General features: G+C 46.1%; 1 protein-coding gene across 2 annotated transcripts in view; it reads right to left on the reverse strand.

The window, feature by feature from the left end:
- TOPBP1 (DNA topoisomerase II binding protein 1) overlaps nt 1-17891 on the reverse strand; it is a 174870-nt gene that overhangs the window by 122409 nt on the left and 34570 nt on the right. For both annotated transcript variants that reach the window (XM_044293058.1, XM_044293057.1), the window contains exons 5-6: nt 17653-17834; nt 17381-17574 (exon numbers count right to left, since the gene is read on the reverse strand). In XM_044293058.1, coding sequence (XP_044148993.1) covers nt 17381-17574; nt 17653-17834 — 376 coding nt within the window. The remainder of the gene's footprint in view (nt 1-17380; nt 17575-17652; nt 17835-17891) is intronic.

The raw sequence follows: 17891 nt of genomic DNA on the forward strand, positions 1-17891 counted from the left end.
CGTATGCCCTGGCAAACCAGATTTCTCCATTCGCATCAATCGATGTGGATGAATAAATCATTGCCGGGATTATTTTTTTTTTATATATATATATATATATATATATATATATATATATATATATATATATACATATACAAAATGCTTGCCAAAGCATAGGAACGCCGCCTCCTCCTCAGCTCGTATGCCTTGGCAAACGTATCTGTCACTGCAGAGGAGAAAATCCCGTCTTGCAGCGCCGCATACACCGACTTGCGTGTAATCTGACAGCAGCGCAATGCTTCTGTCAGAATGCACATCGGTGCTGCAGCTAGTAGATCGGTTGGTCCACCTGGAAGGTAAAAAGACAAAAAAAAAAAAAAAAAGAAAAAACCAGGCCACAACGCAATAATTTTATTAACTTTAGAACAGAACATGTAACTTTAACTTTTGGAACTAAACATTAACCTGTTTGCTTACCTGTTTTTTTTTTTTTTTTTTTTTTTTTTGTTTTTTTACCTTTATAGAACAAACCTCTCCTTCCCCATGGGTCAATGAGCAAAGCGCAAATCGCCCAAAGATGTGGCGAAGTGCGTTATGCACTTTGTCCCATGTGAAAGGAGACGTTTGCAGCAGCTGTGAGTGAATGGGCCCTAATAGCCCTGTGTGCCTATCCTGGTGAGATGTGATCCCTATGCTAGGTGTACCTGTGTGTGGTACTTTCGGAAACACTCCCCTAAGCATAGGGCAGGGTGGTCGGGACAGTCAGGACAGAAATAACGGGTGTCACGCCTTATTCCACTCCTGCTACAGACACGACATTTTTTTCGGGGTGGCGGTCGGTTTGAGGTACCAGCAACGACACTGGGGAAGTGTCGCTCGTGTAGACGGCTAACTACACTGGTGGATGGGGCCACGGAACCTCCTGGATACAGGAGGTTCGCGATGATCTCTTCCTGAAATTTGAGGAAGGATCCAGTTCTCCCAGCCTTACTGTAGAGAACAAAACTATTGTACAGAGCCAATTGAATTAAATATACAGACACCTTCTTATACAAGCGTCTGGTGCGTCGGGAAACTAAATACGGAGACAACATCTGGTCATTGAAGTCGACCCCTCCCATGTGGAGGTTATAGTCGTGGACTGAGAGGGGCTTTTCAATGACACGGGTTGCTCGCTCAATTTGGATTGTCGTGTCTGCGTGAATGGAGGAGAGCATGTAAACGTCACGCTTGTCTCTCCATTTCACCGCGAGCAGTTCTTCGTTACACAGTGCGGCCCTCTGCCCCCTTGCAAGACGGGTGGTAACGAGCCGTTGGGGGAAGCCCGCGCGACTAGTTCGCGCGGTACCACAGGCGCCAATCCGTTCTAGAAACAAATGCCTAAAGAGGGCCACACTTGTGTAAAAATTGTCCACATAAAGATGGTACCCCTTGCCGAATAAGGGTGACACCAAGTCCCAAACTGTCTTCCCACTGCTCCCCAGGTAGTCAGGGCAACCGACCGGCTCCAGGGTCTGATCTTTTCCCTCATAGACCCGAAATTTGTGGGTATAGCCTGTGGCCCTTTCACAGAGCTTATACAATTTGACCCCATACCGGGCGCGCTTGCTTGGGATGTATTGTTTGAAGCCAAGGCGCCCGGTAAAATGTATTAGGGACTCGTCTATGCAGATGTTTTGCTCAGGGGTATACAAATCTGCAAATTTCTGGTTGAAATGGTCTATGAGGGGCCGAATTTTGTGGAGCCGGTCAAAAGCAGGGTGGCCCCTGGGACGGGAGGCGGTGTTGTCGCTAAAGTGCAGGAAACGCAGGATGACCTCAAATCGTGTCCTGGACATAGCAGCAGAGAACATGGGCATGTGATGAATTGGGTTCGTGGACCAATATGACCGCAATTCATGTTTTTTTGTCAGGCCCATGTTGAGGAGGAGGCCCAGAAAAGTTTTAAATTCGGAAACTTGGACTGGTTTCCACCGGAAAGGCTGGGCATAAAAGCTTTCCGGGTTAGCGGTGATAAATTGTGTGGCATACCGGTTTGTCTCTGCCACGACTAAGTCTAAAAGCTCCGCAGTCAAGAACAGCTCAAAAAATCCCAGGGCCGAACCGATCTGAGCCGTCTCAACCCGAACTCCAGACTGGGCGGTGAAAGGGAAAACTACGGGTGCGGCTGAAGTTGGGGACTGCCAATCAGGGTTTGCCAGCACCTCTGGGATTCTAGGGGCTCTACGGGCACGTCTTTGCGGTGGCTGCGACGGGGTCACTACTGCACGTGCCACCGTACCAGCTTCAACTGCCCTTCTGGTGCTCGCTACTTCACCAGGTTGTACGGCAGTGCTGGTACTAGGTCCAGGAAGGGCTGGGCTGCTGGTGTATGCCTCACCACGTAATCCGACAGCACCAGCCCCACTCTGCTGCTCTTGAAGCGGATCCTGCGCAACCTGCGGTCTAGCGACACGGGGCCGGGTACGCCTGGTGCTATCAGGGACCTCAGCCTCCTCGTCCGAACTTTGGGTCAGAGAGCCACTGCTTTCTACAGGTTCGTATTCTGACCCGCTGGATTCATCAGATGAGGGTTCCCACTCCTCATCCGACTGGGTCAGAAGCCTGTAGGCCTCTTCAGAGGAATACCCCCTGTTTGACATGTGGGCAACTAAATTTAGGGGTATTCCCTGAGACTACCCAAGAAAAAAAAAGCAAGCCTGTCTTACAAAGGGGAGGCTAGCGAAGTACCGGAGGCTGCTGCGGTTGATAAAAAATATCAAAACTGATTTTTTTATCGCCGCAGTGCGTGTAAAGTGAATGTGCAGTGATCAAAAAAAAATATTTTTTTTGTCACTGCGGTGGGGCGGGTGTGGGCGAACGCACGTGTGGGCGACCGATCAGGCCTGATCGGGCAAACACTGCGTTTTGGGTGGAGGGCGAACTAAAGTGACACTAGTACTATTATAGATCTGACCGTGATCAGTTTTGATCACTTTCAGATACTATAAAAGTACAAATGCTGATTAGCGATACGCTAATCAGCGAATAACGGACTGCGGTGCGGTGGGCTGGGCGCTAACTGATCGCTAACTACCTAACCAAGGGACCTAAACTATACCTAAAACCTAACGGTCAATAACAGTGAAAAAAAAAAGTGACAGTTTGCACTGATCACTTTTTTCCTTTCACTAGTGATTGACAGGGGGGGATAAAAGGGGTGATCAAAGGGTTAATTGGGGTGATCTGGGGGCTAAATGTGGTGTGGTGGGTACTCACAGTAAAGATGTGCTCCTCTGCTCCTCTGCTGGAACCAACCGACCAAAAGAAGGAGCAGAGGAGCACAGCAGCCATATAACCCCATCATATTTACTAATATGTGGGGTTATATGCCTGCTGATTGGATTTTTTAAAAATCAGCAGCCTGCCAGCCAATGATCGTGGCCGGCAGGCTGCTGACGAAATAGTCTTCTGCGAAATGCCGGCCCGCGATGCGCATGCGCGGGCCGGCTGTGACGTAATCTCGCGTCTCGCGAGAGGACGCGCCGATGCGTCCAGGAGGAACTAAACAACCACCTCCCGGACGCATCGGTGCGTACAGCGGTCGGGAGGTGGTTAAGTTTATTATGGTTCGGTAAGAACCCCCATTTTTTTTTATTTACAAGGAACAGATTTGAGTAATGGCCTTGTCCCAGTTGGGACTGAGGCACCTGAACAACTACTTCTAATTGTATAAGCTCCTGAACACCTGCCAGATATTTTTTTAGGAGTATCTTTGACGAATTGTAAGTGACGCGGAAACGTGTTGGAGGGGGAGAGGAAAATTCTATTTTGTAACCTTCGTATTATGTTTATGGCGCAGGGGTTTGAAGTTATTGATTCCCACTGAGAAACAAACCCTTTTAGTCTCCCCCCTATCCTGGCGTCATTGTCTGTCTGTACATTTATTTTGGGGATTGAGGAGATACCAGAAAAAGGGGCGTGGTACAGGGTAACTCCAGCATCTCGTTTTGCCCTTCCCCCGATAAGACCTTTCCTGGTTACTTTGGGAACGAAAGGGCAATTTTCTCCTAGGGGGTCTCTCCTCAGGAAACCCTTTTTTCTGATCTGTGGCCTTTTCTAGTTTTTTGTCCAGGACTGGCCCAAACACATACTCTCCAGAGACAGGAATTGAATATAAGACTTCTAAGATGAAGTTATCTCCTGCCCAATATTTCATCCAGAGAGCTCTCCTAGCGGCACTTGATAACGCTACGTCTTTAGCCTAAAATCTGACCGTTTCAGCCGGCGCATCCGCTAAAAACCCTGTTGCAGACTTTAGTAAGGGAATAGACTCTTATCTCTTCCCCTGGAGTTTTATTAGCTAGAGGATCCTCTAGCTCACTTAGCCAAAAGGTACATTGAACTGGCCACCGATGTAGCTGCAATATTAGTCTTTATACTGTATATGGCTGCTTCCCAGGATTTACGCAAGAGGCTATCTTTCCTCTCCATGAGGTCTTTTAACTGAGTGGAGTCCCAAAAATGTAGCAAGGTCTTTTTATTAATCTTCGCCACCTGTATATATCGATTTTTGGTATCTCATTGAAAACTTTAGACTCAGTGGGATCAAATGAGAGCCTACTCCTGAATTCTTTAGAGATTCCAAGTCTTTTCTGGATTCGCCCATTCATCCATTACCATCTCTTTGATGTTTTCGTTAATTGGAAAGACTATCGTTTGGCCTTTAGCCCACCGAACATTTCATCTTGTACAGAATTGGGTCTGTGAATATCCTCTATCCCCATCGTCTTCCAGACCGTCAGAGTCTGAGGAGGAATTTTTTGCCAATCTTTGGCGTTTGGGAGGCTGAAGGCCAATGGTCTCCTCACGGAATCATGCCAGAGAAGATTTAACTTCCTCTTGGATCATAGACCTGAATTCCTGCATGATAGATGGCTGTTTCTCTCTTACAATTCCTGATATATAATCTTTACAGAGCTTTTAAGAATATTGTTCAGGAAGTCTTGCATAGCATTGAATGCATTTTATGCTTCTTTCGGGATTCTTCAAAGCTACTTTAGAGACCTATAGCAGGAGAATAAGTGCAGAATTCCCCTCCAGGACAGCGGCAATCACTCTGATAATGCATGCCCCCCCATATATTCAGAGTCTGCTGCCATACACATCCCCCCATTGGGGAACTCAGAATTTGTTGTGAAGGAGCCTCCAGCTCCCTGGACGGCTGCATCTCGAGGCCTGACATCTTCCTGGCACCAGACTTCCCTCAGTTCTGTGCCTGCCTGCTGCCAGATTTAGCGGCACTTCTGGGTATGCGTGCGTGCACTAGGAGATGGGAGGCAATGGCGGCATCAGGGTAGGCTCCTGATCAACCCTGCCAGCATTGGAATACACCGGAGGCCAGGAGACGTACCTGGGAGCAGATTACCGCAATGAAAGGGTAGACTCCGATGTGGTGCCCAGGTAAAAAATAAGAAATAAATATAACAGTTGTCTTCACCTTCCTGACTGGCAAAGAGGCCTTCCTCTGTCCTGACCACTGTAGGGGCAGGAACACACTGGTGAAGGGTGATGGGAGGGGGTAATTTAACCTCTCTCTGTTCCTGCCCCTACAGAGGTCAGGGATCAATCTCTCTAATTGGTTGCAGTCATGGTGGTGAAATGGAAAAAAATGTTTTTTGTGTTGCGATTTTTTTAGAGCCATATTAAAAAAAAAATTCTGCCTAATGTCTTGTTTTTTGTGGGATGAAATTATGTTTTTATTGGTACCATTTTGGGGTACATACGACTTTTTAATTGATTGATGTTATGTTAAGTGGAAGGTACATGGAGGGACATTTAATTTCTATTTTTTTACTATTGATTTTTCCTGTAACAGGGGCTGACATGGTAGCCACAGTTATAGGGGGAATACAGCCCCCAGAAAGGCTGTACAGCAGTATACTATTCTGTACAGCCTCTCTGCATGGGTTAACCGAGATCTCAGGAAGAGTCTCCCAGCATCTGCGGAACACCGAGCCGGAGCAGGAAGCGGCATCGTGCTTCCTATCTGTATACACCTACTTGCCTTCTCTATGGGAGCCCTGCTGTCAATGACAGCAGGCTCCCTGCTCAGCGGATGCACGATTATCATGCAGCTGCAATCTCTGAATTGACATTCTAAAACATCCAGAAACGGAACCGAATAAACCAAAATAAGCAAAGTGTCGTCAGTTATAAGGTTATTCCGACATTAAACTTTTCTAGGCCGTTTGTCACAATAGCACACCCTGCAAATTTTAAAATCACTTATATTAAAAATTTCCTACCAGGGCTGAGCTCAGCAACCTGGTCATGTGGTGCACTCCCGGCACTTCCTCTTTGCTCCAAGAACACGTGCTGTTCATTGTGCAAGTGATTCTGGAGCTTCAGTAGCACCTACCAAAAACGTGTCAATCAACACGACTGCCCCCTGCTCACCATCCACAGTGCGCATGCGTCAGAGGGAATGTAAGCGCACTGCATCTGTATAGCCAAGCACCCCCCCACCCCACCCCCATTCATGTTCACCCCCCCCCACAGCTCTACACCACATCCATTCTGTCCGTGCAGGTCTCTGTCCCCATTCATATTCAGGATGGCCAAGCATCCCCCCCACAGCCCCACTCCACATCCCTTCTGTCCAAGCGTCCCCCCCCCCCCAGCATTCCAATGGTTACCATGGCAACCGGGCACCTTGCATCCGGCTTGCCATGTTATATCTGAGCCTGATTAGGCTTAGGGTCCATTCACACGTCCGTTTTTTCTTTCCTGATCTGTTCCGTTTTTTCAGGAATAGATCAGGACCAGATCTGGACCCATTCATTTTCAATGGGTCCTGGAAAAAATCGGACAGCACAATGTGTGCTGTCCGTTTCCGTTGTTCCGTTCCGCATGTCCGTTTAAATATAAAACATGTCCTATTCTTGTCCTGAAAAATCGGATCCTGGTACAATACAAAGTCAATGGATCCGCAAAAAACGGATGACATTCGGATGTCATTCCGTATGTCATCCGTTTTTTGCGGATTCCGTTCCTGGAAACACATAACAAATTTTTTTTTTTTTTTTTTTTTAATTTTTTTTTCAAAGAAATCCAAACAACTTTATTTGATTATTGAAATGTATACATGTTTCCGTTTTTTGCGGATCCGCAAAAAACGGATGACATACGGATGACATACGGAAACATTTTCAGGAACAACGGATCCGCAAAAAACGGACCGTTTTTCAGGATGAAAAAAAACAGGACGTGTGAATGGACCCTTACTGTGAGTCCAATACACTGCAGTAGACTGACTATACAGTGTACTGCAAAGTATTGAAGAGGCATCAGACACACTGGATATTCAAGAACCAAGTGGGTCTTGGTCAAAATAGAGTAAAAAAAATCTGTTGTTAAAAACAATATTTGCAGAATTGCAATTTTTGCCCATCTCTCCTAAAAAATAAAAATTGTATAAAAAGTGATCCAAAAAGTCGTATGCACCCCAAAATGGTACCAATCAAACAAAGTCATCTCATCCTGCCAAAACTGAGCCCCTACGTCAATTTTTTTTTTGTCACTTTGCCTCACAAAAAGTACCAAGCAATCAAAATGGCAATCAAAACAGTAATCTCATCCTGCAAAAATTGAGACCCAAACATAATCGCCATAAAAAAAATGGCTGTCAGAAAATGGCAACATAAAAACAAGATTTTATTCAGTTCAAAAATTCTTTGGCTGGCAAGAAAGGGTATAAAAGAAGAAAATCTAATGACATGGCCTCCTTGTTCACCTGATCTGAACCCCATTGAGAACCTGTGGTCCATCATCAAATGTGAGATTTACAAGGAGGGAAAACAGTACACCTCTCTGAACAGTGTCTGGGAGGCTGTGGTTGCTGCTGCACGCAATGTTGATGGTGAACAGATCAAAACACTGACAGAATCCATGGATGGCAGGCTTTTGAGTGTCCTTGCAAAGAAAGGTGGCTATATTGGTCACTGATTTGTTTTTGTTTTGTTTTTGAATGTCAAATGTATATTTGTGAATGTTGAGATGTTATATTGGTTTCACTGGTAAAAATAAATAATTGAAATGGGTATATATTTGTTTTTTGTTAAGTTGCCTAATCATTATGCACAGTAATAGTCACCTGCACACACAGATATCCCCCTAAAATAGCTAAAACTAAAAACAAACTAAAAACTACTTCCAAAAATATTCAGCTTTGATATTAATAAGTTTTTTGGGTTCATTGAGAACATGGTTGTTGTTCAATAATAAAATTAATCCTCAAAAATACAACTTGGCTAATAATTCTGCACTCCCTGTATACCCCAAAATGGTATCAATTAACACGTCACCTCATCCTGCAAAAAACTGAGCCCCCACATAAGACAATCGCTCAAAAAATAAAAAACAATGGCCCCCGCAAACCAATCCATCAACATCCGCACTGCAAAAGCCATTTAGCGCTCCTTCATTTCTGAGTCCTGCCATGTGCCCCTACAGCATATGGGGTGTTGCCGTATTCAGGAGAAATTGGGTAACCAATTATGGGGTGCTTTATTCTTTTTTTTTTCTTTTATCCCTTTTGAAAATGAAAAATGTAGGGCTAAAGCAACATTTTACTGAAAAAAATCTAATTATTAATTCCTACAGTAAAATGTTTCTATATTCTATGACATACTTGTTAGGTCAATACACTACCCACACCTTTCAATGAATGCCTCGAGGGGTGGTTTCCAAACAGGAGTCACTTTTTGGTGGTTCTCTTTGTATTGGTAACTCAGGGTCTCTTAAAATGTGACATGGCATCCAAAAACCATCACAGAAAAAGCTGCTCTCCAAAAATCATATAGAGCTCCTTTCCTTCTTAATCCTACGGTGCGCCCCTACAGCAATTTACTACCAGTGTTCCGTAGTGCTTCCGATCCATGACTCCGCTACATATCTTGTTGATTGCGAACCTATTCAAGTCAATGGGTCTACATCCGTAACATGGAGTGCATACCGCTGGTGCCCATATATGGCCTCATGCACACGTATGCCGCTGTGCCCGTGAATTTGCTATCCCCAATGCATATGCATTGTCTGTCTGGGCTGCGCTTGCGGATGCAGACCTATTTGACTAGTATGGTTTCACAATCCATCCACACTGCAAAAAGGCAGTGCATGCGCTAATCTTTTACGTTGCGGCCAGACTGAAATGCCACAGAAGCACTTTGTAGTGTTTCCATGGCTTTCTGCTATGTGCCTTTACTTTACACCGCTGCACATACTGCGGTATGCAGACCCATTCAAATGAGGGCTCATGCACACAAGCTTGCTGCCCATTCTGTGCATTAGGGATCGCAATTTGCGGTCCCCAATGCACAGGCACGTTCCATATGGCCGGTACTGACGGACGCAGATTAAACTTAAAACTTGAATGGGTCTGTGATGCGTCCACACTGCAAAAGAAATAGAACATGTAAAAATAGAACAAGTGAATGGGTGTGCATCTGTGATGCAGTGCTATAATGTCCGGGGCCTTTATATTGTGGACCCGCTGTTTGTAGGACACAATCAGCATCCCCATATTTGCAGACAGGCCATTTGTAGAACGTAATATGGGCACTGACAGTTAGCGCCTGAGGGGGAATTCACATCACTGTTTCTTTTTCCGTTCTTCTGATCGGTCAGAAGAGGGGAAAAAATAGCCTGTAAAAACGAGATTTTTGTGAACTCACCTGTAAAATCTGTCTCTCGCTTAGTTCATTGGGGACACAGAACCGTGGGTATAGCTGCTTGCTGCCACTATGAGGTGACACTAGGCTAAAAAGTGTTAGCTCCTCCTCTGCCGACTATATTCCCTCCAGCCTGAAGAGAGCATATCAGTTTGTGCTAAAGGAATAGGGGGGAAAAAATATATAAAAGCAATTAGAACACAAGTAATTAACTGAGGACCCCACTGGCAAAAAAAAAAAATACGCCAGCACCTGCGGCTATAATGAAACAAAATGGGTTGGAGCTGTGTCCCCCAATGAAATAAGCGAGAAAGAGATTTTACAGGCGAGTTCACAAAAATCTCGTGTTCTCACTCGTATAATTGGGGGACACAAAACCGTGGGACGTTCGAAAGCAGCCGCCAAACCCTTGCGGGGACCTTCCGGAATAATGAACAGAAAGTCCGTATGGCGGAAAGTTCTCGAGACAGACAAGTAAATTCTGAGAGCTCCAACCACGTCCCGCTCTTTAGAATGCGAAGGAGAGGGGCAGAATGACGGAAGAAAGATGTCTTCGTTGACATGGAAGGCTGAGACTACCTTTGGCTGAAAAGCAGGTATAGGGTGGAGTACTGCCTTATCTTGGTGCAGAATAAGGAAGGATTCCTTACAGGAAAGCGCTGCCAATTCTTAAACGCGCCTGAAGTAAGTGATATACACCATGAATGCGACCTTCCAGGAGAGAATACGGAGGGGAACTGTGTCTATAGGATCAAATGGAGCCGATTGGAGAGAACCCAGAACCAGGTTCAAGTCCCAAGAAGGCAAAGGAGGACGATAAGGAGGAACGGTATGGGCCACCCCTTGCAGGAAGGTCTTAACCAGAGCCCGAAGTGCCAGAGGACGCTGGAATTTTTTTTACAGCGGAGACGTGGAAACAGGTACACCAGGGAACACCTATCCTATGGTGTCACCAGCGGGTCTACTGCGCATGCCCTGGGATCTCTTGTTCGAGAGAAGACGACTGGGAGCTTGTAGTTGAGTCTGGATGCCATCAGGTCCACCTCTGGTAGGCCCCACTGGAGACATAACGCTTCGAACACCTCCAGATGCAGAGACCATTCCACCAGGTCCACTGTCGTCCGACTGAGGAAATCCGCCTACAGTTCTCCACTCTCGGAATGTAGACCGCCGAAAGAGCTGGTACATGGGTCTCCGCCCACTGTAGGATCTTGGCTAACTCCATCGTCACTGCCTATCTGCGGCTTCCTCCTGGATGGTTGATATAAGCCACTGCCGTGTCGTTGTCTGACTGCACCTGTATTGGCCGGTCCTTCAGGAGAGGGGCCCAATGTACAAACCGGATTCCAAGAAAGTTGGGACACTATACAAATCGTGAATAAAAACTGAATGCAATGATGTGGAGGTGCCAACTTCTAATATTTTATTCAGAATAGAACATAAATCACGGAACAAAAGTTTAAACTGAGAAAATGTACCATTTTAAGGGAAAAATATGTTGAATCAGAATTTCATGGTGTCAACAAATCCCCCAAAAGTTGGGACAAGGCCATTTTCACCACTGTGTGGCATCTCCCCTTCTTCTTACAACACTCAACAGACGTCTGAGGACAGAGACGACCAGTTTCTCAAGTTTAGAAATAGGAATGCTCTCCCATTCTTGTCTAATACAGGCCTCTAACTGTTCAATCGTCTTGGGCCGCCTTTGTTGCACCTTCCTCTTTATGATGCACCAAATGTTCTCTATAGGTGAAAGATCTGGACTGCAGACTGGCCATTTCAGTACCCGGATCCTTCTCCTACGCAGCCATGATGTTGTGATTGATGCAGAATGTGGTCTGGCATTATCTTGTTGAAAAATGCAGGGTCTTCCCTGAAAGAGATGACGTCTGGATAGGAGCATATGTTGTTCTAGAACCTGAATATATTTTTCTGCATTGATGGTGCCTTTCCAGACATGCAAGCTGCCCATGCCACACGCACTCATGCAACCCCATACCATCAGAGATGCAGGCTTCTGAACTGAACGTTGATAACAACTTGGGCTGTCCTTGTCCTCTTTGGTCCGGATGACATGGCGTCCCAGATTTCCAAAAAGAACTTTGAATCGTGACTCGTCTGACCACAGAACAGTCTTCCATTTTGCCACACTCCATTTTAAATGATCCCATGCCCAGTGAAAACGCCTGAGCTTGTGGATCTTGCTTAGAAATGGCTTCTTCTTTGCACTGTAGAGTTTCAGCTGGCAACGGTGGATGGCACGGTGGATTGTGTTCACTGACAATGGTTTCTGGAAGTATTCCTGAGCCCATTCTGTGATTTCCTTTACAGTAGCATTCCTGTTTGTGGTGCAGTGTCGTTTAAGGGCCCAGAGATCGCGGGCATCCAGTATGGTTTTACGGCCTTGACCCTTACGCACAGAGATTGTTCCAGATTCTCTGAATCTTCGGATGATGTTATGCACAGTTGATGATGATAGATGCAAAGTCTTTGCAATTTTTCGCTGGGTAACACCTTTCTGATATTGCTCCACTATCTTTCTGCACAACATTGTGGGAATTGGTGATCCTCTACCCATCTTGGCTTCTGAGAGACACTGCCACTATGAGAAGCTCTTTTTATACCTAATCATGTTGCCAATTGACCTAATTAGTGTTAATTGGTCTTTCTGCTCTTCGTTATGCTCAAATTTACTTTTTCCAGCCTCTTATTGCTACTTGTCCCAACTTTTTGGGGATTTGTTGACACCGTGAAAATTTGAATCAACGTATTTTTCCTTTAAAATGATACATTTACTCGGATTAAACGTTTGATCTGTCATCTACGTTCTATTATAAACAAAATATTGACATTTACCATCTCCACATCATTGCATTCAGTTTTTATTCACAATTTGTTTAGTGTCCCAACTTTTTTGGAATCCGGTTTGTAGAAGAGACAGATGAATGGCCCGAAGTTCCAGTATGTTGATGCGCCGGGGCAATGGGAACGTGCAAGTATGCGTCCTGAATGTCTATGGACGAGAGAAATTCTCCTCGGTCCAGTGAAGCAATCACGGAGCAAAAGGATTCCATTCTGAAGTGCTGAAACTGGAGGAACCGGTTCAACAACTTGAGGGCCAGAACCAGGCGAACTGATCCTTCTTTTTAGGGGACGACAAACAGATTTGAATAAAACCCTGAGAATTACTCCGTCCGGGGGACCGGAGATATCACCCCCGTGCAAGGAGATATTGAATTGCCTGTAAAAAAGCGGCAGCTCGATCTGGATCCCTGGGTGGTTGGGAGGGAAAGAAACGCTGTGGAGGAGGGGACGCAAACTCGATCTTGTAACCCGAGGTTACGATTTCGAGTGCCAATACACATTTGAGATGTGGGCCCGCCACACTTCCTGAAAAAGGAGTAGGCGACCCGCCAGGCTGGGGGCGCATCTTCATGCGAAGTAATGCTTGCCGGACATGGGACGGGCAGGCTGTGCCTTTGGGCGCCAGGCTGGTTGAGGTCTGAAGAATGGCTTCCTCCACTGGTCCTGCGTAGAGGATCTGGAAGGGGCCGCTGTTGCTACCAGACGCGTGTCAGAGAGGCAACGAAAGGACTGGATCCGGGCACTTGTCTGGTTAGCGCGAAAACATGCGTCTGGACTTTCCTTGCCAGAGGTGGGTACTTTTACCACCCATAGCCTCGGAGATGATTTCATCATGCCAGGTCCCGAACAAATGGGAGCCGGCAAACGGAAGGCTGGCAAGGGAACGCTTTGACGAAGAGTCTGCTGCCCAAACCTTAAGCCAGAGTTCGCGCCTTAAGGTTACCGCGAGAGCCGATGAGCGGGCAACAAGTGCACCTGCATCCCATAATGTCCACCGCCAAGACCTGGTTTAACCGGAGTGCCCACTCAGAGACAGATTTAGCCACCCAAGGTGAAAATGGGCCGAAGCGCTGAGCCACTTGCCGCAAAAATTGACTTTGCCCAAGACTCCATGCGGCGATCCACTGGGTCTTGCAGGGCTGAGCCATCGGCTACCGGAATGGTGGTGTTTTTGGCGAGGCGTGCTACCGGAGGGTCCACCTTGGGAGAGGAGGACCACTTAGTCACCCAGTCCGCCGGAAAGGGATACAGCAGATCAAGTCGCTTTGGCGTGTTAAAGCGACGATCTGGATGGTCCCACGCCTTGGCAATGACCGAAAAGTCATCATGTAATGGAAGGCATAAGGAGTTTGCCTGGCTCAGAGAAAAAAAGACTCCCTGGTGACTCATGAAGGGGGAGTCGTCCTGCACCTGGAAGGTGTCACAGACAGCAGAAACTAAGCTGTCCACCATGGAAGCAATCTTGAAAGATTGTTCTGGATCCATATCCGAGTCAGAGACACCAATTTCCCCGTCTGACAGAACTTCCCCTGGGAGGGAGGATGTGTCAGAGCGTGACTCATGGGGGGGAGGGGGAGGAGATGCTGAAGCGTCAGAGGAGGAATGACGTTCTTCTCTGAGCCGCTTGTGCGAAGGTCTGCCCCTAAGGCACTCTCCAGAGGATGGCGCTGACTGCGCAGGTGGAGATTTATCAACCAATCGACCCATGAGAGTAAGGGTGGATTAGGATATCTTAGAGAGGTCCTCCACTGCCCGAGATAAGGCTCGAGCCCAGTCCGGTTCCACCTGGTAAGGGCGGGCATGTAGCTGCGTGGGCTCGGGGGGGCAGAACCTGCGTGGGCTCACAGCATGAGGAGCAGACAGAGTCCGGATGGCTGCGAGGAAACTTAATTTAGCATTTCACAAATAGATAAGTGGCGGCAGTTAGAATGCGGGGGTCACCAGTGGGTTTGGACATGGCTGGCACTGATTTACTCAAGGATGGAGGGGGAAGGAACGGTCCTAGCAGTATGCAGGGGATCCAGGCCCTGTGGTCCCTGAAGACACGTGCTGCCGGCTGAATTCCGAGTCCACTGGTTTGGCTGCGGTCCTCTGAATCCTGCTAGCAGCGGCAGGAAACTTAGCCGCGCCCCCTTGCATCACAGTGGGAGGCGCTGAATGCGTCCTACCCTTCCAAGAAGCAGAGACCTAAATTTGCGGGGCACAGCCGACCGGGGGTCACTTCCGATCGGCCGGAGCAATCCGAAGCGGAGCGCAGAGGCGCCCGCTTTGCATACCAGCCGCGGGAGCCCATCCCGCAGGCGAACAATAAATAATCGCTGTCCGGAGTCTGAAAAACCAGGAAGCCGGGACAAAATACCAAGGTAACCGGACGGAGGTAATGTGACCGATGTGCCCAGTGTCCCTATCCCAGAAATAGAGAGAGATCTCTCTGGGGACTTGAACCTATAACATGACCATGTTAAACGTCCCCTTACACACACAAGATGGCCGAGGAGGGGTAGCAGCTGGAACACGAAGTGGCAGGAGACTGGAATGGCGGGGGGTCTCGCCAGATCGAGGTGACCCTTTGGCTAGAGGGAAGGTTGAGCGGTGAGGGAATCAAACACCGATCTAGCTCCCGGGGTAGACAGAAGGAATGGGCGCCTCTGTTTCCCCTACCTAAAAGGGAAAAAGAGATAAAACTAAAAAAGAAAAAAATAACAAAAAGGAATGACACTAAGCTAAAAACTGATATGCTCTCTCCAGGCTAAAGGGGGTATAGCGGGCAGAGGAGGAGCTAACACTTTTTAGTGTAGTGTCGCCTCCTAGTGGCATCAAGCAGCTATACCCATGGTTCTGTGTCCCCTAATTATACGAGCAAGAAAAATAAAAATTGATCCTTTTGCATCCATTTTAGCCATTTCTGTCTGATATCTGTTTTTTTTTCAGAACTTTTGTTCTGTCTGTAAAAACTTATCTCAGACACAAATGGCTAAAACGGATGCCTAATGTGCATAACGGATGTAACAGGATACTTTTTTTTTTTTTTTTTTTTTTTTTTTTTACAGGCTACCCTTTTTTATGTTCTTCTGATGGATCATAAGAATGGAAAAAGAAACGATGATTTGAACGCCCTCTAAATCATCACTATCTGATTGGAGAGGATACAACATCTGAGACCACCGCTGCTCAGCAGTGTGATTGTAGCTTAGCCTGGGCCAGTGACGGCATGTTTATTGGTCACATGACATGACCTAAGGGCAGCTCACCCACAGGATATGGGGCTGCAATATCATATATAGCTGTTATACAATGGACTGTGCTGTGCTTGGTGAGCTGTGAACAGAATGCAGTGCTATCTGCATCACCATGGCATCTCGAGGAAGTTGTTTGGCAGGTCCATAGAAACACCCAGAAGCAATTCTGTGGGCTTTCGGGTCTGTATCTCTGCACTGCAAAAAATATAACGTTTTATCTTTTGCCATATTTTGTGCATGGTGGACCTAATGAAATCAATGGGTACATACCTCAATATGAAGTTCCACTGCTGCTGCCCATGTTTTGAGGACCACTATTTGCGGTCTGCAATATGGGCAAGGTGACCATATGGTCGTGTAAATGAGCCCCTTAAGGTAAAGTAATTGCATGCTCTTTCAGTCTGACGCCTAGAGCTAAAGTGTGTATCAGACATATAGCCGGGGAAAACACTGCTATACCGGAGACAAGTGTGTATCTGACTTTTGTGATATCAATAAAAAGTGATATACAATACGATAGCATAGTCTAAGGTGCATTAGATCACTTTGATGACCGTGATTCACTGAGGGATAGAAAAGATGAGTGTGTATCCAACCATTTGTAGCATAAAAAAGTATGCAAAGAGAAGTGTGTAGCTCATATACAGTCTGTATAATATACGTGCATATATAACTTACTTTATAACTCAATATTACTATGCATTGCTGGGGATCAAAAGACTTACTAGTGAAAAAAGGAAATATCTGCTAACAATCATGATTACCATGTCTGTGATTGGTATAGTGCTCTGTGTATCACTGTCATATAGCTGTGGAGGAGGTGAAAAAAAACGCTTGAGTACTGGCAAGAAGGAAGTGTACGGTCTAGTACATGGAAACAAACGGAGCATGCTCCCTGGAGTACTAGGCTCTGAATGTTGATGTAATGGGTGTAGCTATTAGGCAGAGCTGGAGTAGTAGGCGGGGAGGAAAAAGAGAAAGAGGAGTGGTGGGCATGGAGCAGCACTGCAGGGAGGGGCAGTGGGAGGATACAGAGAAGAGCTGCTTCATTGCTGCTGACACTCCCACAACCAGAAAGTACAGAATCAGAAAATGCTGGCAGACATGAGAAAAGAATAGGTTGATCAAAACATGTTTCAAGGTACTCAGTCAGCTTTAATCTGTCATATTAGAAGCTATTGTAGTGAGTTCATTTTTATAAACCCGTATAACCCCTTTAAATCAGGTAATCGGCACAGCCCTAATAACAAAAACAATTGTTTTCTAATATAATGTCATAACGAATTATCTATGCAAGTACTTGAATAATTTTGTGCATGTTTTCAGGGAGTTGCAAATCTTGGCACTATGCCTGCAGACCTGTCAGCAGAACACAGACTACAAATGCAGGCTACTGCAAAACAGCCTGCAGCAGCTGACATGTCCGCATGAGGGTAACAGGGAATGTCACTTTAGAGATATTTACTCCTGAAGTCAGTATTTTACAAGAAACCGAGTCATACAAAGAATGTACATCATTCATGGAGAAATCTATTAATGTTCAATAACCAGCTATATTACCTGGTGAAAAAGAAAAAAAAATACCTTTAGCCTCATGCACAATAAGATGTGTGGACTCATTCATCTTGAGCTGACCAGTATATTGGCCACCATGAAGGGAAGAAAGCCTTTGGACCTCCTTTCTATCCAAACTGCTTAATCCAGTCACACAGATGGTACAGCCAAGGAAGATGGGACACAAATATTCCTCCATATCAACATCTGTGTGGCTAATAATCCTTTGAAAACAAAACACAGTTATTTAAAATAAATAATTAAGAATATGAGGGATTCAACCGCAACACTCTGTGTTTTACCTTTGTTGTGACCTCTCCCATAGGGCTTTTACCCATGAAGGCAGTAGAATAGGTTTTTTGAGACTGGCTGCCACAAGATACTTTTTGCTGCCAACCTCTCCAGCAATTAGATGGCTGACTGAAACATTAAGATCTTTGTAGACACAACCACCCATCAACTGCACGTACTGATGAACTTCTTCCTATAAACACAGATACAAACAAATGTTACCTTTGGGCCGATTTCACACGTCAGTTAG

The sequence above is a fragment of the Bufo gargarizans genome, chromosome 5 (assembly GCF_014858855.1).
Source record: "Bufo gargarizans isolate SCDJY-AF-19 chromosome 5, ASM1485885v1, whole genome shotgun sequence".
In the NCBI taxonomy this organism is placed as follows: domain Eukaryota; kingdom Metazoa; phylum Chordata; class Amphibia; order Anura; family Bufonidae; genus Bufo; species Bufo gargarizans.